Source organism: Hydra vulgaris, chromosome 03, assembly GCF_038396675.1.
Source record: "Hydra vulgaris chromosome 03, alternate assembly HydraT2T_AEP".
Lineage (NCBI taxonomy): Eukaryota > Metazoa > Cnidaria > Hydrozoa > Anthoathecata > Hydridae > Hydra > Hydra vulgaris.
In genome coordinates, this window is record NC_088922.1 from 57,977,645 (window position 1) to 58,003,567 (window position 25,923).

The following is a 25,923-nucleotide window of genomic DNA, read 5'->3' on the forward strand; positions in this document are numbered from 1 at the left end:
CTTCTTTCTCTTCTGTTCAATTTATTTTTCTTCTGTTTATCTTTTATGTCAAAGATTTTTTTAAATCTTGACATGCAACTTGGAGTTTTTTCCGTCTTGTATGCACCTTGGAGTTTTTAAAGGTTTTGCAATGGTATGTAAGCATGACAGCTACGTATAATTATTATAAATTTTATACAGTATCGGACAAAACATGGTGGACAAACTCAAATTTATAACAAAAGTTGATCAAAAACTAAAAAAAACTAGTAAAACAATTGAACATATTATTTTTTTATGAAGTTTATTACGTTGTTAACAAAATTTAAAACTTTTGAACCATAATAAAAATCACTAAAAAAGTTTTATAACACATTTTCTCTAACAAACTACATTTTTCTTTGGACAAAACGAGGTGGACAATCAAAAAATCGACTGAAAATTCAAAAAATTTCAAAAATTAACTTATTTTTCGAAAAACTTCAAAAATTAACTTAATATTTTGTAGGACCTTCTTTACTTTTAATTACTGCTTTCATTCTTCGAGGCATAGACTCAATTAATGAGTCAACAATTCTCATATCAAGCTCTCGCCAGGCCTTCTCAATTTGTTCAAATAGTTCCTCACTGGTCTTCACATTTGCACGCTCAATATTGTCAATTATTTCCCAGAAATTTTCTATGGGATTCAAATCAGGACTTTCTGCAAGCCACTCCATTATGGTGAAATTTTTGTCCCTGAACCATTGTTTTACAATTTTTGACGTATGTTTGGGATCATTGTCCTGTTGAAAAATCCATTTTAGGGGCATCTCCCATTCAGCATGTGGTAACAACATCTTCCATTATATCTTTGTAAACAAAGCGGTCCATAATTCTATGAATTTTGTGAAAAACACCAGTTCCTAGTGCTAAGAAACATCCCCAAACCATAGCAGACGTTCCATGCTTAACACTCTTCGTGGTATATTTTAGTATTGAATCTAGTGTTCTTTGGTCTCCAGACTTGCTGTAGACCAGCGAGTCTGGAGACCAAAGAACACCAGATTCAATACTAATGTACTGTAGACCAGTGGAAAAAAGTATGTTTTTCCACTGGTCTACAGTCCAATTTTGGTGTGCTTTGGCAAACGCAAGTCTTAGCTTTCGATTTTTAAAAGAAGTTGTTTTTTGGCAGGCATTCGAGAAAACAATTTTGCTTCGTTAGCTCTTCGTCGCACAGTGCGATTAGAGATTTGTAGTTCGATTTTTTTGGTTAATTTTATGGATGACAAAAATGGATCTTTTTTAAGCTCTTAAACAATTATTCGATCTAGCCTTTGTGATGTTTTTCTTGGACGTCCGACCCAATGGTTTGTTTTAAAGCAGTCATGAGATCCAAATGATTTGACAGTTTTGCTTACAGTCGATTTACCTATATTATATTTTCTACAAATTTTAGCTTGACTTTTTCCGCTATTAAAATCGGTAATAATATTTTCGCGTAAAACTCTTCCTAATTTGTAGTAAGTCATTTTTAGTTGCAATTTACGCCATATATCACGAGTTAAATCTATTTTAAGTTTAATTGAAAAAATAATTGGTCAGACTTTCCAAAATCTATTTTATTATTTTAGAGTAATATTATGTTAACAGTGAAAAACAAAAGAATACGGTAAATTGAATAAAGACAATGAAACCTTATAAAAAAAGCATCGTTTTCATTTCTCCACCTTGTTTTGTCCAAGGAAAAATGTAGTTTGTTGAGAAAAATGCGTTATAAATTTTTTTGTGATTCTTAGTATGATTCAAACGTTTTAAATTTTGTTAAGAATATAATAACCTATTTAAAAATTATTATGTGCAATTGTTCTACTAGTTTTTTTTTAGTTTTTGATCAACTTTTTTTTTAAATTTGAGTTTGTCCACTATGTTTAGTCCGATACTGCAAGTTTACCGATTTCAAAAAGTTTTCCAAAGTGTAAGGAGGGTTAACAAAAAGTCTCTATATGATAATATCTCATATTTTTATAGGCATGTCATTTAAATTATAATTATACTTTTTATACGTAAAATAAACTTTATAACAGCCACCAATTCGACAATTGCAGCTGTTTATGAGGCTTGTATATAGTGGCAAGTCAAGTTTAGTAACAGTTATGTATCGTCAATGGTGTGCAAGCAATCGCCATATTGAAACTGTATGTTCCAGCTGAATAAAAAGCTCTTATAAAAAATGTAAATTTTACTGGAACAACCAATGTCAATTTTTCAATGCTCAAATCCGCCCGTTTATATAATATATATAAATGTACTAAAAGCGTTATTAGACTCTTTTATGAAAAATCCTTATTAGACATTTTACTTGACAAAGAATCTTTTGCTTTATTATCAAGATTAAAGTGACACTTGCTGTTATAAAAGCTCTTGCTCTAAAAAACAACAGTTGTGGCCCTTTTTACTTCGGCGTCAAAATATTTATTTATTTATAGCCGATATTACCATAACTTAAGTGATAACAAAAAATACTCGAGAAACAGCCTTTAAAGTAAAGAATTTTCTATTCTATGATTGCAACAAAGGATGACAGTGTGATTGGAATCTGCTTTTCGAGCTATATTGCTTATATTTTTGAGCCTAGAGGTCATTAGTTAAATTACTTGTACTCAATTTCTGCACCATGTTAACTGTGTTCAGATGCAGACCAACAAAGCAGTATATATATATATATATATATATATATATATATATATATATATATATATATATATATATATATATATATATATATATATATACATATATATATATATATACATATATATATATATATATATATATATATATATATATATATATATATATATATATATATATATATATATATATATATATATATATATGTATATATATATATATCTATATATAGATATATATATATATATGTATATTTATATAAATGTATATCGGTGGTGGTGTAGTGGTAGCGGAATTGGTAGAGCGCTTGCTTGATAAGCAAGAAGCTCCTAGTTCAATCCCAACCGCTTCCCTGGTATTACCGCGCTCAACTTGTTTCTCCGCGCAGCGGTCTTGTTCGCCAAAGTTGGTGTTTCGGAGTTATTGAGATGAGAGAGGGTTGTAACCATAATAAAATTAACCTCCTTGATCGTATTGACCTTCTTGGCCTTGGGGAGGTGAATTAACATTAAAGTGAATATATATTTTTTTGTTATATTTTACATATTTTTACATATTTTCTTGAGACAGCTATCTCAAGAAAATATGTAACAAAATAATTTTTACAATTAGGTATTGGATTGAAACTCAAATTAATAATACCATTTAAAGTGTTTTGGGTTGTTGACTTATAGCCAATAGTAAGGGGCCAGTCGCAAGTTACTTGTAACCACTCTTCTTCTTTTTCAATATTTTTTTATAAGAACTCTTTATTTGAAGTAGTTTCTTAAGCTTCTCTTCGCTCATCACATGTTCTACATTATCTTAAATAAATTTTACTGTAAGTACAGCAAAATTGAATTTCTTACTAGGAAATATTTTCTTTAAAAGAAGAAATACGTTTCTTGTTTTAAGAAACATATTTCCTCTTAGCAATTTATTTTTTAAACAAGAAAAGTATTTCTTGTTTTGAGAAATAAATTTTTCTTAAACTATGGTCAATAGATTTACGATTTTGCTGTGAATTCTAATGAGCTGTGATAAGTTCTACTGAGTTGTAAGTTGAGCAACTTTGAAGGTTTTTACAGTTTAACACTGTTCCGAAAAGTCTGAGGGAGTCTCATCCGTAGGTATTTTCCGTTGCAATATACACCTTAGTGAAATATACAACTTAAATATAAAATTAAAAAATAATAATAATAAAAAATAAACAATAGTAATAATAAATAATAATAATAAAATAAATAATAAATAATAATAAAATAAAGAAATAAAAATAAATAACAATAATAAAAAAAAAATAATAAAAATAAAATTAAACTTAAATAAAATGAAATATATAACTTAAATGTAAGACAGCTTTTACGAGAATTTAAGCTTTGATTCTATCCTTTTTTACATTAAAAAAATATATTACTCGAACATATGGGCGGTATGTTTTAAAAGAAAATTGGTGAATTTATATCCTCTCCTAATTTAATTACTCGAGTATTTAAACATTTTGCTCTATCCAGGGTTCTGTACAGCCACATTCTTAATAACTGTAAATTACCAAGTATTGAACTTTCACAAAAATCACTTTAGTCAGATCACAAGATAGTATGGAATTTTTTGAAAAATGTTATTATGAATAAAATACACAACGTCAATGTATATTGCTTGTTGATAAAGTTTATATCAAATCTACATAAACTTATCATGGAGATGTTTTGTTTGGGAATTCTGCTGGAAATCAACACAGTGTCCTTGCCAAAATCTTGTTAGCTATAACGGTAAAATGTTTGTTTGGTAGACCAGAGTTTCTCATAAAAATGATTCCAACTAGTCACTTAAATTCTATTTTTTTTTAAACATTGTAAACCAATAATTAAAACAACTAACTATCAACCCATGCAAAACTGTTATTAATTGCTGCTAATGAAAATAAAGTAAATCAAAAGTTTTTTTAAAATAATGAATAATATTGGAAAAAAACTTTGGTGTGGAGATAATGAAAACACCTTTTTGTTAATTGATTATGTTCATGTCATGAAGTTTGTTCGTTATAATTGGTTTAATAAAAGGGAATTAGTTTTTGAGTTTGACGATAACAAATATGTATCAAAATGGAGTGATTTGATAAATCTTTATGAGTTGAAATCTGTCAACCTTTTAAAGCTTAGCAAACTAAATGAAATTTTTATTTCACCAAAGCCAATTGAGCGGCAGAAAATTAACAGTTGCTTACGAGTTTTCTGTGATGAAACGATTGCTGTACCTAAAGACCATCCACCTATTATAAAAAATTAAGTTATTGGTAACATCAAATTTATTTATGGTTCACAATTGATCCATTAGAGAAAACTTTTAGCAAGCTTCACCAAGGTTCTGGAGGAATCTATCTTATTATTGCTCAGCCTGTCATTGAAGAAGTTATTTATGACCGACATTGTCGTACTTTAGCAAATATATTTCTAAAAATCTAGCAATAATACAATTTTCAAGACTCACATAGGCGTCTAGGCAAAAAGTTTTAAAACTGTCATGACAATGAGTTTTTTTTTTAATTGTATCATAATATATAAGGAGTATACGAGCCCATTTACAAAGTTCGCTGAGTCCGGGTAAATTGATATTGAAAAAACAACAAATAATAAAACAACAAAATACCGTAAACCGGGGTAACTTTGTACCAATTTTGATAAAGAAGATAACTTTTTGAAAAAAAGGAATATTTTTCCAAAACTATTTTGATGCTAAAAGTTGTGCATTACTAATATCATTTAATTAGTAAAATGGCGTATTCATTGTATTCATCAAATCCAAGATTTTATGGAAATAATGAGGTGGTCAATGTTACCCGGCAATGGGGTAACTTTGTCATAGTGAATTTTTTTTTAGCACCAGATGTAAATTAAGTGTTATTAATCACATTTAATGTAATTTAAACTTACATTTAGCATTTATTTCAGAAATGGGTACCTAAAATATGTCAAGAAATTAAAGAAGGAACAATAAAAATAAATATAAACAGTATTAAAGAAACATATTAGCTAAAATAATTTGATTTATTTTTATTTTTTTTTTATTAAATGTCAGAAAAAGCAAAAAATAAGAGAGTACTAAAGAATAAACAAACAATTTGTAACATAAACTCTGTTTAAAAAAAAAAAAAATTAGGCATCTCTTTAGTAATCTATCATAAATTCAGTAGTGACTGATTCACCTTCAGATGGTGTTTCTGTTTCACTATCGTATTCTACAGAAATAGATTGTCCTGGTTCAATTTTAAGTCTTTTTTTGGATATATTATTTTTATTTTTACTTTGTGTAACATCTTTTTTATCACCACTGTCATTTTTTTCTCATTTAATGTCTAAAAGACCTTGGTCTAAAGCTTTACGAGAACTCAAGACGTTTTCACTTGGTAACTTGATATACACTGGATTAGGATTAAATGGCACCAAACCACAAGTTCTAAATCAACTTATTAAATTTTTTCTTGAACATTCATTAATGGATGTCATTAAATCATTCAGGAACTTAGAGAAATCTTCTTTTGGTAACGTTGCAAATTTTTTATCACAAGAAGTAAGTTTCCAAACTAGAAGTATACTTCTCCATGCTTTCTTTAATGGTGCAAAGAATGCAATATCAAGAGGTTAAAGCATATGGGTTGAATTGGGCAGAAGGCATATGAATCTAGGCAAAAGAATTTCTCCGACACCATTTCCACAAAACATTATAGAGAAACCAACCTTACTGCAATTCATTATTCTCTCAGGGTACTTAGTTCCACATTTCATAACAACATTTTTATTTCCAGGGTCATCACGCAAATTTGTTTCATCATAATTTCAAATGTTATAAGGTGGAATTCTTTCAAGCTCAAGTCTAATATTGTCAAAATAAATTTTTAGTTGTTCTTTGTTTATAGCTGCATGTTTTCTTATAATATTTGATGCAATTCTATGGGTTAACTGTGAACATTTCATAAAACTTGAGACCCAATCATCACCATTGTTTTTAAATATTTTTACAGTACAATTTTGCAATTTTAAATAACCAGCAAATAACATTTTAACATCAAGTTTATTTAATGGAAATCTCCAATCACACATAACCTTGATTCTAGATGAAAATAACTGCTCCTTATCATAAGTAAATATGGCTGGTGCACCAATGCATTTTTTATGCGTTGACTTCATTTTATTATGTATAGTGCTTCCTGGTATACTAAACCTTTTTGAGGCTTGATGAATAGACATACGTTCATTAATTGCACCCATACACTCTTTCAAAAGAACTGGTATTAGAACAAGTGTTTATGCACATTTTCCAACACTATGCTTGTTATATTTACGAGGGATTAAGCTTTAAACAAAAGTAAATATAAACAACACAAGCAAACTGCAACGTAGTAATTTATTAAACTATTATATAATTTTATTAAATTGCAACTAAATTTAAAAATAAGAGTCTATAAATTTTAATTTTGTAATAAAGTTAATACAATTATGATTTAGCAACAACAACAACAAATAGTTTAACAAGAAAATATACTTTTTTTAAAATCCTAAAATACATTCATGCTAAAAACTGTTTTTCAAAATAAATTGTTCAGACAACATGCTTCAAAAAAATACTCTAGTAATAATAAATAACGATCAAACTACTTTAAAATGAATATTACTTACATGGCCAAAGTTACCCCAAAAGAGTACCGTCAACCGGGGTGACTTCGGACAATTTTCGAAGAAAATATTAAACTGTTTCATTAAAATCAATACAAAATGGAAATATTTTTGTGGAACGTACCACTGTAATTATATAGAACATGAAGAAATTTTGGCTTCCAGGTTTCCAATATTTTATTAGCACTAAAAAACGGTCTGAAAATCAAAAAATCAAAATCGGAAAATGGGGTGACTCCGGACACTTGAAGCTTAAGATTTTAAAAGTTGAAATTTCAACAACAAGAATTTTAAAATGAATGTATAACTATGTAAAAAAGCTGCTTAATTAAAAAATTTTTTATTTCAAATAACAAAACAAAAAGCAACAACTATTGATAAACTATTTCAAATGTACATATAGTTACTGATACAACTATAATGATTAATTAACTACAATGAAGAATGAATTGCTAATCTTTCTCATTTTGTTTAAGTTATTGACAACTGTAAAAGTAAATCATATTAAAATCATTGTCTTTTAAAAAATTCAAAAAATAGTTATAGTTTTGGGCATACAATGCAATCAGTCGACATGGCATTTTCCAAACACATTGAATGATACCAACGACCACAACGTTCACAACCACACCAATCAATTAAAACTTCCTCTTCTTCTTCACTAATTTCAACGCTTTCGTCATTATCTTCTTTTCCACAGATGAAACAAAGATCAGTTTCAATATCTTCAACTACATTTAAAACTGCCCCAGATGCAATGTTCAACTTATTGCCCCTTGGTTTTTTTGTTTCAAATGCACCACGATGAGACATTAGCAAAGTTGTAACCGAATCGTTTAAAATGGATGCTGTTGATGCACCAGGTTCCTTGTATTCAGGAATTCTTTTTAAAACCTTTATACGGTTTATTGGATATAGCCCGCATGTAATAAAGCCAGAAACCAAATTTTGACACACTGTCTCTTGCAACTTAATTGATAAACTTTTTAATAGAGCTGGAAAATGTTCTTTGGGAAAACATCCAGTTTTTCTGCTTTGTTTTCTCCACTCATATAGTACATGTTTCCAACAACGCTTCATTGGACCAAAGACAGATACATCTAATGGCTGCATTAAATGTGTGGCATTTGGTGGCAACATAGCGAAGTAAACATTATGCTCCTTAGCAAGTTTAATAACATCTAGATTAAAATGAGAGGCCAAGTTATCTCCTAAAAGAAGCTTGGGTCCATTTAAATGTTGAACGTTTGGCAAGAAGCATGTTTCAAACCACATGGCAAATGTCTCCATATCAAACCAACCTGATTTTGTGCAACTGTATATTGTTCCCTGTGGCCCTCCTGTTACCCAACCTTTATAAACGTTCGATGCTTTATAAACTACCATAGGTGGTTGTAGTACTCCTGAAGCAGAGCCACACCACATAAGAGATATTGACGTTTTACTATGTTCTTGAACATTTTCCACACGTCGTCTTCCTCTTCGAACTAAAACAAACTTTTTTCCAGGATCATCTGAGAGGTTTGTCTCATCGAAGTTAAATATGTTTGAAGGTTGAATATCACCAAGAGATTCATAAGTTTTTTCAAATTCATCAAAAAAATTACTTATCATTTCTACTCCTAACTTTGATCGTGATTGTTTAATGTTAGAAGCATTTCTGCCAGAAATATTGTTTCGTTTCATAAAAGAATTTAACCAGTCATTTCCAGGTATCTGCAAATTGAAACTATTTAACCCATTACGATTTTTAAGGAAATTAAAAGCCATTATTCTGACTTCTAATCTTCCAATAGGAAAACCCCAATCGGCAACAGCTTCTAGCATTTGAGCAATGAGTACCTCATCGGCTTTGCTTATAATTGTCTGGCCTCCAAACTTCTTTAAAGTGGGTTTTCTAATGTGATCATGCAATGTTGATTTTTTGACTTTGTGCTTATCAGCAGCTTTCCGAATACTCATGCCTTTACTGTGATCTTCTATAGCTTTTTTTATATCTTCTTTAGAGCTTGTTCCATACAACACTTTTAAGTTTAGTTTACGTTTGTAGTTTCGCGCCATTGCTAAAAGAAACTGAAGTAGAATAATAAGTAATGCTCTGTCCGGAGTCACCCTGCAGTCCGAAGTCACCCCGGTTGACGGTATAAACCTACGGGGTAACTTTGACCACCCTGTAAAAAAACCAGAATGTTGTTACTTGAGCCAAAAACTTTTCACCTAATTTTATCTGAACCTTTGTCTTTAAAACAGAAGTAAAACTGAGTTGTTTGCTATCATTTTTATCTTCGCCCAGACAACATTCTGTTTTACAGTTTTTGATTGTGTTTTACCAAGATGTAGTTTTCATTCTTTTTTACTTATAGTAAAGAGCATTTGCAACAAACTTCATATCAAAATTTAAGCAAGAAAGATTGCATTTACAAATAAAACAAAAATAGTAAAACGTTACTTAACTGTTAAAAAGTTATAGATGTTTAATTAAAATTTTTAAAAATGGCCAAAGTTACCCCGCTGGCCAAAGTTACCCCGGTTTACGGTAACAAAATAGTTGATAACGAAAGTTACTGCGGTTAAAGTGAAATTTATTTTTTAAAAGCTCGGATAAAGTTTTTAGTGAAATTTAATTTATCAACAAACACGTGCAGCCGAAGCGGTAAAAAAAAAATATTTAAAGATGGAGTTTTCGCAACAAGCTTCACCAAAAATATTATTTAGTCCACATACTGCGAATGAAAATATTAACGATTTATTTGCTTCTATTGCGGAAAAAAAGAATTTGCTCGTAATTATATTTAAATAATTTTTTTTATTATTACCTTGCTTCGCTATAATTTAGATATGTATAGACAAGGCCCTGTTCAAAAATTTAAACCTTATCTACATACATAGAACCTTATCTATATACATGGTTCAAAATAGTACAAAGTTATTTGAATATAGTTTGTACAACTTGTGTCACAAGCTAAAAAAACATTTGAAATAAAAATAACGACACTTGTATCATTAACTATTGTGCAAAAAAAAAAAAGTAATTTGAGTTCCTGTAATTGACGATGATAACAAAGAATTACTGAGTTAAAGTACTGGAAAAAAACAAGTAAAGTTGAAAATTATTTACCCAAGTAAACTTATTTTAAAACGTTAAATGTACTTATCAATTAACTGAAATTAACAAGTGAAAATGATCTGGTTGGAAATAAATAGTAATATTTTAAATTTGAATCTCATTTAACTTGTATTAGGTGTTAGGATTGCGCAACAACAGTATTTAGAAAAAAATTGTTGCTGCTACAAACATGCAAAAATGAGAATTCATTATTCTCAAATTACTAAATCTCAAAATTTCTAATTTCTTATCTTGAGTCCAACAACTTGTTTTTAATCAAAATGGATTTTTGTCTTCCGCTAATGATTTATTGATTGTGACAATAAAAAGATTTTACAATGCATTATAGAGAAATGAAAAAATAAAGGGCTATTGCACTTGATGTATCAAATGCTTTTAATGAAGCTTGCATGCTAGTCCTCTCCATAAGTTCGCTTCATATTGTGTTTCTAGAAAAACATTCAAAATTATTAAATCATTACTTTTTAATTTATTTATTAAAGTTGTCCTTGATGGACAACTCTTCTTTATTTCCAGTAACCTCTGGGGTCCCACAAGATTCCACTTGTGGTCTCATGTTGTTACTTATCTATGTTAATGTCCTGACAATCATAGCTCTCATGTGGCTTTATTTTCTGATAAAACAACCATATATTCCTTACCATATATGGTCTTAAAAAAAAATTCGTTACTTTTTGATTGTGCAGAACAAGCAGCTAATTTTGGTTATGATTTCCCCTCTGTGACAGGTTTGGGTTAGTGGATTTTAACTCAAACAAAATCTTTGTTATCCAGTCTTTACTTCATTATTACAATAATGTTGATATTCTTATTTTATAAATATTGATAAATGGCAATCGCTATATTGAGATAAAGTATGAGCTTCAATATAATCATAAATAATTATTATAAATCGTTTTTAGAAGCTATTTCACTATCGAATACCACAATTGAGTATATTAATCACCATAATCTTACTTCTATTGCAATTACAATAAAATGATGAGTCACTTTAGATTAAATTTTGTTTGATGGAACAAGAAATAATAGTTCACTTGTAGTGATAGAAAGTAGTGATTGGCCCAAACAGGAAATACACCGTAAACAAAATTTCGGGTGTACTGTTTCAATACTAAAATCAACATCTCTGCAAACATTACCAAACCAATACCAAAAATAATACCAAAATTTCGGCCAAACATAACTTATTTCATTAGGAAATTTTATCTAAAAATGAAAAATATGAGATTTATAGTGGTAGAGAATGGAAACAGGAGTAAAATATGGTAAGCACAATAAAAAATGCAACTTTAACAGACGCTAGATTTGCAATTGATTGTATATATATTTTCTATGAGAAGTCATTGGTAAATAATAACTTGAGAAGGCGTTAAGTGAAGGACTCGGTAAGAGTGTTGCTGTTCATGAATATAGAAATATTAACAATTTCACAATAACTGTTAGTCATGCAGAATTGCAGCCTTCAGAATTAAAGTCGGCATATTGCTGACCTAAAAGTGTTTGAGATCGGCAAAAAGTTGCCTTGCTTCTATGTTTTATAGTAATCCTTTTGTGTCAAATTTTATTTGCAGGCGGTGAGATTTGTTGGAAGGACACGCCCCTGACGAGTGGTGTTAGTGCAGGTCTTGGGCTCTCCGAAACATTATCGCAGTGCATTCCTGAGGAGAGGAATCACCAGCGGATATATATTGACTTGTTTACTCATAGACCATTGTTTTATCATTTGTTTAGGATGACTAGAGCGTGAGTTATTGTTCACCCTATCCCTGGATCCCTAAAATTTTATTCCTCCTAAAAAGTAGTCTTTACATTCATTTATGATTCTCACTCAATGACATCATCTACAATCTACTTCTATTTTCACATCTCCTAGGACTACGTAACTGGATGGCTCAGTTGGTCACTTTATGCGACCATTGTGTCGCATAAACAAACAAATTTTATTTGTAGATCTAATGCCAACCTCTAACCGTTTAAGGTCGGTAATTAAATGTGGATTTCAATTTTTCTATTTCTGAGGGCTGCAATTAAGTTTTGTTTGGGTTAAAATTCATCAGCCAATGCAAGCCTGTATCACAGAAATGAAATCAGTTTCAAACTGTTTGTTCTAAGCAATCTAAAAGTTATGACTTTTTGTCAAGATAGTTGTGTTATCAGTAAATAAGTCATTTTAGAGGTAAGATTATGAGGAAGATTCTTAATATAGATTAGGAGCAACACAGCCAAGGATAACCCCTTGTGGTACCCCAGAAGTTACTAGAGACTAAAAATGTTGACCATCAAGAACAACTTTAGTACTGCTATTTCATAGGAATGGTTCGATAATTAAAAACTTTTCTAGATGCATCATATTAAAACTTAGGTACTGCTGTTACAAATGAGCGATTCAGATACAAAGTTCTCAAGTCATTGTTTTTGTATCTCAAATATAGCATACTCTAATAGTTAGCTAATTTTGAAATCCTTTATCACTAAAAGTAAACTTTTAAAAATTATCACTTAAATTCCTACAAAGAATACTGAAGAAAGAAATACTGTTGTATAAATGGAGTTTTTGGTGTGGTCACACTTACTAAAAAATGTCATGACCTTCCTAGCGGATTACAGGGACTGAAAGGTAATAAAAATGTAATAAATATGGTGACAGGAATAGTGTCAAAAAATGAACTTCAGAATAGTGTCGAATATATTGAAAAGATCTAATGTAAATAAAAAGGAATAGTGTTGCAAATGAATTTAATGAAAAGTGTAGAAAATTAAAAAAAGGAATAGTGTCACAAATAGTAAAAACGGAATAGTGTCGCAATTAGTTAATTTCAGCAAATGCTTTCTTGTTTTGCTTATCATATAGCTTATGGCTTTTACGGAAAAAAAAGAAAAAAGCAAAGAATAATGAAAGAAAAAATTGCTACCAAACCCTTAGTCGATGCAGCGGCACTTCTTTGCGGCAGCAGGCTATAAGATAGTTGGTGTATGTAGACATGTTATCTAAACACACATTTGTAGTTAATATTTTTTTATTTTACTTTTATGTTGCTATTCATTAAACTTTTTTAGGACATTATTCCTTTTTTCTATTTTTGACATGATTCATTAAATTCATTTGCAACACTGCTCCTTTTTTTGTTTTTAAATTTATTATACTATTTATTAAACTCCTTTGCAACATTATTCCTTTTTTTTATTTTTAACATTCATTAAATTCATTTGCAACATTCCTTATTCTGTTATTCAACAATCAGTAATGAGACAATTTGCGACACTATTCTTTTTTCACATTTTCGAATTAACCTTCACTGTCTGCATTAAAATTGAATTTAAAAAAGTTTAATCTACACTGCACAGTATATGTGATTGTGCAGTGTCTTAACTTGTTTTCTCCACTTCTTTTCTTACTTGAGTTTTATTATTATTTGGTGTTACATTAGAGTAATTTAATAATTACCTGTCTTACCTTTTTGTATTTTGTACAATTTTAAATAAAATAAATAAATGAAGGAAGTTTATGGAGAACATCATCATGCCAGACTTTATTGAAACCCATTGGTATGACAAATGCATTTGCATCACTGCTTCCATGTGTAACATAGCTCTGTTAATGCCCTGCTATTTTATTGTTGTTAATGTTCTCTTTAAGAGCTACCACAGATTTTGAAAATTTACCAGCTGGCCTCAGAATCATTAAACTGTGTTTTAGAGTTATAGCCTCATTAAGGCCTTACAGAAGAGTTGCATATACACTACTAAAGTGACAGAAGCAAAAACCTTTAGTAAAGTCAAGATGAGACAACTTATATATATTAAAGTGGCCTTTAAAACAAGATTTTTGAAAAAAATCTGATCCCACCCTCTAAGTGTGTTTTATATAATACAAAAACGCTAGATTTTAAAATTTTTTGAAAAAAAAAATTTTAAGAGGTTGCTTAAGACCCTTAAATATTGGGTGGGTCCCTAATATTAAAAAAAATGATCAAAAGTATGTTAACCTGGTACTCGAAAAATGCAAAATTAAATTAATTTTGAAAACTTTAAAATTAATAAATATTTTATAAAAAAAATTAAAAAAATAATAACTATTAAAAAACCTGTTAGTATTAACTTTTTTTATTTTTATAAAAAAAATATCATTTTAATCTAGGCATAATCATGGATTGTCAATATAGAAAAAAGAAACAGATAGGAGAGGAAAAATCACGATACAGCATTATCACATGTAGATAAGCTGAGAAGGGAAATCTTTTTGTCCCTTGACAGAGTGATCCAAGAAATCATTACATGATTTGAACCGCTTTATTTTCTTGTTAAAAAAAATGCCGTTCTTACTCCATCAAATCTTTTAAACGATAAATACAAATTTTGATTTTATGGGTCATGACCATGATGACATTAATAAAGAAAAGTTCATAGTTGAAAGGAAAAGATTTAAAAGCTCTATTTCTGTTGTCACATTAAATGACAAAACAAAAAAATGGATGGATGGTGACTTGAACTCTTGAAATTCACTCTAAGTTACAGTCTTAAAAGCTCAGTTCCTAATATTGTTTTTCAAAACTAAAATTGATAAAAAATTACCTAGATCTACAATAAGTACTCGTCTTTAAGAAACCTTACCATACTATCCATCTAACAGAAACTAAGTAATTGAACTTTCAAGACTTTGAAAGCCTCATTGATGACTTTGCTAACAGAAAAGTTGATATTTTGCAGTTAAAAATAAAGTTATAAATATTCTTGTATTGATTAAGCATTTTGATGCAGTTGTTGTTCTTTTTATAGGGCGCGATGCAAATCAGATTTTTTCTAAACCTAAAATACAAATATTTGTATTTGTATTTGCAAAATGCCAATTACATATATTTGTATTTGAAAATCTAAAATTGACATATTTGTATTTGATCAAATGTATTTGTCCCCAACACAAAACCATCATTTTTTCTTTTCAGGTTTAGGTTACTTAAATCAAATTAGGTTACTTAAATCTTAATTTCCCTCCATTTAAATCAGCACTATTATTTTTAATTTAAGTCATCAACTTAGAGCAACTTTTTTTTTTAATTTATTTTTTATTATTTTTATAAAAAATTTTTATTTTCAGATTGAAAAAGATCTAAGGAAGCAATTAGGCCTTAAAAAATGTAATTATTACTTTTGATAATTCTTATTGCTAAGTATAAATCATATTTGTTTAATGGTTAAAATAGTTATTCTTTTATGTAATAGCTTTACAACTACTTGAGCAATCAGTAAGTCCGTGTTATAAGCCTGCTTCTTCACTGCTCAGAGAAGCAGGTACACCTGGACCATTCTTGCCATCTGAAAAACGTCGAAGTTATGGTAAATTTTTTTTGTGATTATTTTATTTTATATATATACAGGCTTGGCCAGAAAGGCGTGCAATTTCATGTCATAATATGACTACACAAATATTATTTGATTTTGAAAACTTGACCATGGCTGTTAATATGTTATGAAAATTTGTATACATTTTAAAAATGTGCCGAAAAAATTATCTTAACTATAAAGAAACTTAAAAAAAGTTATCGTAAAAGAAGCAAATAAATCTTCGTAAAAAAATAACGAAAAATAAAATAAAAATAACTTAACTAAAACTAAAATTAAAAAAAATAAAATTAAAACTTAACTAAAATAAATAATAAACTATAACGATTAGATTATTTAAATTATGTTTGGAATAAATAACTTTAAATCGTTTATCTTTACTAATTTTTTTATAATTTAATACTATGCGAAACTTTTTTTAAATAAAGTAACAACTGACATCTAGCGATTGTTTAAAAAATGTGCACATTTAAAAAAAAAAAAAAGGTTCTTAACAATTCTTCACAGTAACGTAAACAAAAGAAAAAATAATTAAATCTTTTATTTTAAAAGTTGATATAATTTTTTTTATTATTTAAAGACATTTATAATAAAAAATACATACTTATATAAATATAAAAATATATATATTATTCATTAATATTTCTAGAAAAAATCATTAGCAGTCGTTTGACTTTATTTAAATGCTTTTCAGTAATATAAAAACATAAGTAAAGATCAAAGTTATTTAATTCAAATGGCTTTCAAAAAAGTTTGTCTTTTTTTTCTTCTCAACAAAATCTTTTTACTTTTTTAGTGAATTAACTTTAATGATTCTTATATAAAGTTTATTAAAGAGACCGTCACTGTTTCAAGTCGTCGCTTATAAAATTAACAAATTTTTTTTTATAGTTTTTTTTTGTTTTTTTATTTTAATTATAAAAAAATCTTATATAATTAAATAATATAAATAAAAATTTATACAACTTTCGATGATACTTTAATTAAATCATTAGCTACTTTATTAAAAAACGTTTTGCTAATATAAAAATGTCAAGTAAAGATAAAAATTTTGAAGTTATTTATTTTCAACCTAATTAAAAACTTTCTTTTTTTTTAGCGCATTTATTAAAAACCTTGGTTAAATCAAAGGCTTGAAATCGCACGCCTTCCTGGCCAAGCGTCTCTCTCTTGCTCTCTCTCTCTCTCTCTCTCTCTCTCTCTCTCTCTCTCTCTCTCTCTCAATCTCTCTCTCTCTATATATATATATATATATATATATATATATATATATATATATATATATATATATATATATATATATATATATATGTATATATATATATATATATACACACCAAGAGGCTGAATAAGTGTGAAATAGTGCGCCGAAAGAGTTTGCAAAAATTGGCATAAGTGCGCTGATAGAATTTGAAAACATTGGCAAAAATAGTTCCAAAAACTGCCTTTAGTGCAAATTGGCATAAGTGTGCTGAAAGAATTCGCAAACATTGGCATAAGTGCAAAGCATTTGCAAAAACTGGTATAAGTGTGATTTGCCATAAATGAGCCAAAAGATTGGTATAATAGCAAATTACTTTGTATTATGAATTACAATATTATAAAAGTTTCAAAAGTACATTATATTTCTGAAACTTTGGTAATATTGCAATTTTTCAATGTGAAGCCAAAACTAAAATTCTAAATAGGATTAAAAAGTTAAAAACACATAATCTGTATGAAGTCAAATTAAGTGTCAAATTAAAGCCAAAAATTGCTTAATATGTTTTTCCATTTTGTTTCAACTTGTATCAATTCAATCAATTTTGTTTCAACTTGTATCAATTGTATCAACATTCAACTTGTATCAATGATGCTTTGAAAACTCTAGTTTGCTATCTTTCTGATAGCAAACTAAAGTTTTCAATAATTTTAAATCATTATTAGTCATAGATGCAGCAAGAAGTGTGGTGAGTTGCTTTGAACATAGACACATGCAACAAATACACAGATTGAACGCATTCTGATTAATAAAAACATTTAGTTTAAATTCTAATCATTCAGATCTGGAAAATTAGAGTTCTTTTACCATCCACCTGGCATGGTGCAAGGACCTCTAGGCTGGTTGTTTTCAAGCTGCCGGATGGTAAATGATATAACATCTCTGTCGTTCTGTTTGTGTGGATCTAGCAACTTCATTGTCGATTCCAGTTGTGTAGTCTTGTAGTACTTTTCAGAATTATTGAAAACATTCAAAGATAGCAAAGTCCAAACCAGAGGTGTCAACTCAAATGCTTTCATTAAACACACTAGCCAAGTTAAGTTTGAATGTGTGAAAGGTGCATGCAAAATGAAGTACCTTCCATTCTAGTTTCCATTCTAGGAAAATACATACATCATATCTGTGACCATAGTTGCTTGCCATTGTATTGAAGGGCATGGCAGTTATGTGGTCTACTACTTCCCATTCCTCCAGCAATTTGGGAAGTTATTAACTCCAAAAAATTGGGAAGTTATTAACTCCAACACCAGATAATATAATGGGTAGACCAAAATACTCAACCAAATCTTTAACAATCAGACCATATCATATTTTAAACAATGAAGATTTTATTTCTTGTGAATGTTTAAAAAAACTTTTAAAAATTATTTAAAGTAGACTACGATTAAAAATGTATGTAAATTATGCAGTTGATTTAAAAGTGATTACACTATGGTGCATCATAATTTTACTAAACATAACAAAAAGAAGCTGACTCAAATTAAATTAAACATGCATGCGATTTAAAGTGTTAGGAAGACTATGTCCGCTAAAATAATTCATGATGATCTTTAAAAGTTGTATTTAAAGTTCTTATATCTCTTTTTAGCTGATTTTAATAAAAATTACTTTAAAAACAGCTTTTAACATTTTTTAAACAACTTTAAAAATTTATTTTTAACATTTTGTAACACAAAAAAATTGAAGGTTCCACCCATGAGTTATATTGCAACTGTTCTTTACTCTTCAAGTGCCCATCTTGAAGCTAATCGACTCTATGTTCTGCATGGTCATTGGACACTGTCTGGGTCTTTGTTATAGCTTCCGCTGCCTTGAATCTTCTTTACTGCTCCACAATTCCAGGTGTTCTGCTCAGAATTCCATCGGCCATGCCTAATGTAGAAAATAGGTTTCTGCTTCTTTTGGAAATGAACTCAACTATTGTCTTCTTTCTCTATTGATGCTTTCACCTTGCTCACTTTGTAGATACTTCAGGATCGAAGAGGCTACACAAGATCAGGTCCTCTGATAAATACCATTAGTGACCAGCAATCTTGCTTGATGTTGCGACACTGATACCTTTATCACTGTATGAGCACATTTGTTAAAGCAGTTTCAGATTATTTCTAGCGGCTTTAGATGCTAGAGGTGCCAAATACCAAAAAATGATTGTATCTTTGCAAGAATTATATTGACAAGTAGAAGGCCATGAGCCTTTTACTAGTCAATAAAATTGAACTGAGACCTAAAGAGCCAAACTTTGATACTGTAAATGGCTTTTGTCATCTAGCGAGCCTGATGCATTGGCCCAGGAGCTCCAAATTTTATCAAGTTCTGCAATGTTCTTCCCAAAAAGATGAGCATCAGTTTAAAAAGCTTGCAATAGTTGTCTTGTGGTTGATGATCCTGCAGTTCTTGTTCACAAAATTCAATGACTTCGTCATTGAATTTTGTGAACAACTCTTTGACATGAGCGAGTTCAGCTAATGCTGATTTATCTGAAAATACATTCTCATATACATTCTGTTTCCTGGTCAATTGATGATCATTGTGGTTGGAACTTTTTGAAGACAAGAGTTTCTGGTGCTTTACTTGGGCCCATACAAGCTCCAAAAACTACAAATACCAACTCCAGAATATGATGACAAACTAAGTGAAGAAGAAGAGGAGGTCTACCTAGTAGCTGCTCCTAAATGATTAAAGCACCTGATAATTGACCAGTATTCAAGCTGGTTGTATCAAAACACAAGCTTTGAACAAAGTTCTCTAGCTCCTATTTCTGGGTAGCATTATAGACAGCTTCAGTTTTTGCTTGACCAGTACCTGCAGCAATCTCTGAAAGTTTTAAAAGCATCGTCTTGAACCATTGTTGTGACTAAAATGGCAGTCTGTCAACTTTCTGTAAGTTGGTCAAATCCGTTCATCATCCAGCCTTACTTTTCTGGCATCATCAACTTTTATTATCATCTGGCTGATACATACATTCAGGTAATGTATCACAACACTTTGACATCCTTGTTTTCGTGGTGGAGGTGTAATAGTGCTTATGCTTGAAAGTGCATCTTGATCTTCAGACTAACTTTTTTCTTCTGACTTGGCACTGCTACTGCTCTCTAATACAGCTTTCTTTAGTTAGACATCTTTGTCAAGTTTGGATCCGTCGTTGTTGAAATATTTTTGTTATTAAGTTTTTCCTCTTTTTCCATCTGTTTCTGTTGTTGTTTCAGCAACACTTTGTCTACACCTACCATGCAGCCAAAGTGACCCTTTTTCCTTTGCAATTTCAGCAGTAGCATTTTTGATTGATTATAACCTGTATGGTATTTTTGTGAGCTATGTCAAACAATTCCTCATTCATGGATAAAAATGATTCTTTATTTGCTTGTTGAGTCTGAGTTTTGTGGCCCTTATTTTTCTTCAAACTTTTCTACTCAAAAAATAATTGTTCAATCTTTTTGATGGAAACCCTGACAATGTTTTTCTGCTTGAAACTAGAAATCCTCAGCTCGCTCTATAATGTGGGTTGTTGCTTCACGGATATTCTCTTTCAGGATTTGATAATAGAGGAAGTTTCTAAAACCTGCTTCCCTGAGGGCAACTTATTCCATTTCTTGTTAATTCATCTTGTTAATCCTACTAATTCCATTAGCAGGATTAACAAGATAAATTGTGAACATTGTGCTATTTATAAACAGCAAAAAGTGAAAAAATTAGATAATTATGTACATAATTAACAGAATACCCATCCTATTACAAGAATTACAGATTTACTATTACAGAATACCCATCCTATTATTTTGTATAATTATTTATATATTAAATTAAACACTCTACAAAGCCTGTTTCATATAAAATTTGTATTTTTTATATATTTACTTTTGCTGGTGAACTTTTGACACTATTTGGCAATTTTTTTATTGAAAAATTCTAAAAATGTTAATTAAAAACAAACATAAACAGAAGTTGAAATACAAGATAATTTACAAAAACTAGAATATGGTTTTTTAAAAACATTCAGTATGGTGTGTTTTAGGTGCTTTTTAATTTAAAATATGTTTGAAAGTTTTACTTTATTTAAATTAATTATAAACTTATATTTGCTTTAACTGTTAATATTTTATGCAGACTTTAACGGGCGTTGATTTGTTGATGCCTTGAAAAATTAAAACTTTGTTAACCTCTAAATCTTGTCTAATATTGTTCAGATTTAGCCTGAATTATTTTTATATATAGTTTTAATAAAATTAATAGTTAATAAAATTAAATCATTAATAGTTATTAACTGCTCTTATTGAAGGCATTCAATCATTTATTTTAATCATTCCAAGATCATAATAAAATTTATGCTGAACAATTTATATTAAGACACAAATATCTTCTAGTTTCACTTGAAGTCCACTCATCAAGAAAAATTGAAAACCTTTCTCCAGTTATTATGTTTATGCTTTTCTTTGCTAAAGCTTATGAGAAATTTTAATTTTATTAAGCTTGGGTAGTTCATAATAGTGGCCTTTATAGCATGTTGATCATTTAGGATTTTAGGTTGTTGAGCTTTCCAGCCATTTTTAATATCTTAACTACTTGCCAAAGTTCTAAAATGAATACAATCTATAGCTGTTAAATGAGCTAATACTTATTCAGCTTTTTTACCCGTTTTATTAGAGCAGCAACACTTATTAAGTTATTTTTTGTCTTTATGTTTTATAACATTTCTGCTCTAAATGATGTAAGAAACTTCGATGATATAAGAAAGTCGATGAATGGAATTTAAGTTTGATTGAACAATGTTTACACTTGTATAATAGTTTTGTTTTATAATAGTTTTTGTTGTATGAAAAATAACTTACAGCAAAGAAGATTTTTGTCTTGTTTATTTTTATAATATTGTCTTTATAATATTAAAGCAAATTTTTTTAACACTTAGTTTTTATTTTATTTTTTTAGATTTGGAAGATACTTCTCCGCTTCAGGTTTCTTGATTCAAATATACACACTAAAATACACACACATATACACACTAAAATACACACACATATACTCTTACACATATACACACATATGCACACAAATTTGAAATAAATAATTATTAAAATTTTTTAGCAAAATTATATTGAAAATTTACATGATATTGGTAAATATATAGTGCTGTATATGCTTGTGTTTAAATCAAGAAATTCATGACAAATTTTGAATCAAATCAGGCTGCTTTGACTTATACATGATTATAATTTTTTAGCTGAAACTTTTTTCAAATTTCTTACTGCAACACAGCGACTTATGACTTAAACACAAGCATATATGGTATGTAAGTATTAACATATATTCATCTATAAATATATCAAATAGCAGTTTAAACAGAATATTTTTTTACTTTTAATAATCAGTTTAATATTGATTATTATTAATAATATTAATAATGTCAATAATAATAATAATAATAATAATAATAATAATAACAATAATAATAATAATAATAATAATAATAATAATAATAATAATAATAATAATAATAATAATAATAATAATAATAATAATAATAATAATAATAATAATAGCAGTAATAATGATAATAATAATAAAAATAATAAAATCAATCATGGTATTTTTCCTCATGAAATTGTTATTTCCAAATGTATTTGGTATTTTCACAACTTTTTTACCTCATGAGCTGGTATTTTAATGTGTGAACAATTTTTTAGGAGGCCACGCCTCCTAAAAAATCCTAAAATATCCTTATATTTGAAAAACATCCTAAAAAGACCTAATTTCTCCTAAAGTATAGATGATTTTCTCAAATACTCCTAAATTCCCCTAATTTATTTATCCTGAGTATAAAGCATAAAAAGCCAATCAACAATAAATAAATGAAATGGTTCGGACTTAGAGTTAGTACTGTTGTATATTGAGAGTAAATAAGTTACTCAAATTTATATTTAGTATTTTTGTAATATTTTAATAATTTAAAAATTTTATTCAAATAAAATTTAGGCTTTTTTTTCTTGTTTCTGTCTAGGTTCTGAACATCAAAATAATTTTTATTAAAATTTTGTTTCAATTAAGTTGGCCTAAAATAATTTTGTATTTTCAGAATAGAAAATGTCAGTCAAATATAAAGCTAAATTTTAAGAGCGGTTAAAAGGCAATAATAATAAAAAATTTTTTTTGTTTATTTTAGCGCTCGCTTCATAAGCAAGAGGTTCCTAGTTCAATCTCCACCACGTCCCTGGTAGTACTGCGCTCAACTTGTTTCTCCGCACAGCAGCCTTGCCCATCAAGGTTTGTGTTTCGGAGTTATAGAGTTGAGGGAGTGGATTATAACCACAACTAGCCTCCTCGTCTGTAGTGGACTTCACAGCTTTAGGGAGGTGAACTAACAAAAAAAAAGAAAAGATGATTGCTGTATGTTTAAAGGTTATATATGTTGAAGATCTGGATACAAACATTTGAAAACACATGTTAATGAAAGAAACATGTAATTTTGAATGTTATATGTAATGTGTGTTTGAAGGTTATTTCTGTTGCAGATCTTGCAAATGCATGTTAATGAATGAAAATATAAACATTATATGCCTGTGAGTGGAAGAGTCAGATGGATTTGCATGTTAAATATTGGAACTCCTCATTAAAGATGGTTAAAACTCTGAATTCTTGGGAAAAGCTGCTGCTGTTGATATTATGATAAATTTCCATTAATGTATGAGTGGCTTAGAAGAAGATAAAATGCTCCAGGTTTTCATGGATGGTCTAAATGTTAATATGCCTTTCCTTTCTAATTTGAATGCTAAGAGAAGTGAATGTGAACTCAGTCAGTTAGTATCAATTGGATACTGACATGTGGCCTTCACACAATGCACTGTTTATTCAAGAATGGTAGAAATGCTTAAGGATGGAAGTTAAACAAATAACTGTCTTAAGTGTATAAGATATTCCATGCTAGCCCTACACATGTTGATTTCAAAAATGGATATGACTCAAGGTTATTGTGATTATTGGTTTTTGGAAAAGTTCACCAAAAAGCAAGCAACCTGGTCAATGTAAGCCTGGGCAAAATACCAGTTATGAATACCTTTCTTCATGCTATAAAGATGTGTTAGTCCCTATAAAGTTGCAGTTTTTTGAGGTAACTGCAAAAATGTTAAATTCATTCTTGTTAGTTTCTAAACCAGCAATCCTATGGCACCTTTTCTTGTGGAAACACTTGAGAATTTACTGAGGCTATTTTTATCAAAGTTTATTGGAAAAGAAGTTTTGTCTGTAGCATCCACAACTTTTAAATTATTAAAAGTTGATATCAGTGATGTCAAAAAACAAGTTATGGTCACAAATATTGATCTTGGGTTCGGAATAAAATATGAGTTGCAGCAACTGAAATCTAGAAAAAAATTTACTGATGCACATATATAATTTTAAAACAGAAGTTCAACAGTTTTTAGCTGCAATGTACAAATGTGGTTGAAAAAAGTGCGCTTAACTCTTATTTTGCCAGATACTTATTATGTTTATCACCTTTGTACATGTTGGAATCTCATGAGATGTGTGAACTTTATATTGACAAGTTGTTGCTGAATTTAGTTGCTTACAAAAAAGCATCACCTTCGGCTGCTGATCGAGCCAAACTGCAGTATTCACACTTTTTGACTATTGTTGTGAAAGTGAAAAAAAAAAGTGCGCTAAACTCTTATTTTGCCAGATACTTATTATGTTTATCACCTTTGTACATGTTGGAATCTCATGAGATGTGTGAACTTTATATTGACAAGTTGTTGCTGAATTTAGTTGGTTACAAAAAAGCATCACCTTCGGCTGCTGATCGAGCCAAACTGCAGTATTCACACTTTTTGACTATTGTTGTGAAAGTGAACAAGGAGAAATCTCTTGGGTTCAAAACAGAAAGTGATAGATTAGATTCTTTTTTGGTTCAATATACAGATGCTTCAAGGTTCAAGCACTTGATGAAAATTTACCAATTGTTACTAATATTGTCCAATGGCAAGGCACAAGTAGAGCATAGATTTAGTATAAATGACCAACTTCTGGATAATAATATGCTAACTGATACTCATGTTGCACAAAGAATTGTACATGACCACATGTGCAGTGAAAATAAAAAATCATCCCAATTGGCTATGACAACTAAAGTTATGGGACACGTCAAGGATGCACAAAAACTCTTCTTTAGCAGTCAGAAAGAGAAGTTCCTGAAAGCCTTATAAACTGACCGTGATACTCAACTAAATATTTTTAATAAAAATATCACATCCTTGAAGGTACCATACTTCAGCTCAGATATGCAGATAAGTATGTGTTGCAAGCGGAAAAGCAGAGATCATTGATAGAAATTAAGTCAACCATTCTAAAATCTAATGCGCTAAAGAAGGTTGCCTCTGAAAAGCAGGACTTAATAGAAAAAAATTACAGCAGCAAAAAAAGTACTTATTGACAAGAAAGCTGAGATTTAGATTTGAAGGTTTAAGTTTTTCAACTGTTTTTTTGTTTGTTTTTTTCTGATTTGATTATTTCTTTTTATGGCTGGATAATATGAAAAATAAAGTTTAGTTTTTGAAATTAGCTGCGTATTTTAATGATTTTCAATTATTTATTGTTTGTTACTTAGTCTTTAAGTCTATTTAGTGTAATGTTAAATTTGATAAATTTCTAATGCAAGTATGAAATTGATTTGTTTCAAGTTAATATTTTTGTATGTGTAGAGATGTTAGATTATTTTAAATAACAGTGTTTAGGCCCTAATTTTATCTTATTTATCTTAGCTAGGCATTCTTACAATTTTTAAATAAAATAAAAATATTTTAGTGCCACTTTATTTTTGAAATCCTCATAAAATATCCTAAGACTTTTATACTTTTTTTTTCAAATTTCCCAGTAAATCTCCTTAAAAACCTTAAAAAATC

At 29.1% G+C, this 25,923-nt stretch overlaps 1 protein-coding gene across 2 annotated transcripts in view; it reads left to right on the plus strand.

Annotated features, from left to right (window-relative positions):
• Positions 1–9,860: 9,860 nt before the first annotated feature.
• The window catches only part of LOC100208231 (nuclear pore complex protein Nup107), a 108,590-nt gene continuing 92,527 nt past the window's right edge, over positions 9,861–25,923 (plus strand). Inside the window, exons 1-4 of one of the 2 annotated variants that reach the window (XM_065793800.1) lie at positions 9,861–10,089; positions 15,530–15,569; positions 15,655–15,768; positions 21,959–21,984. In XM_065793800.1, coding sequence (XP_065649872.1) covers positions 9,982–10,089; positions 15,530–15,569; positions 15,655–15,768; positions 21,959–21,984 — 288 coding nt within the window. In that variant the 5' untranslated portion in view covers positions 9,861–9,981. The remainder of the gene's footprint in view (positions 10,090–15,529; positions 15,570–15,654; positions 15,769–21,958; positions 21,985–25,923) is intronic. The other variant, XM_065793801.1, reaches the window with a different exon arrangement.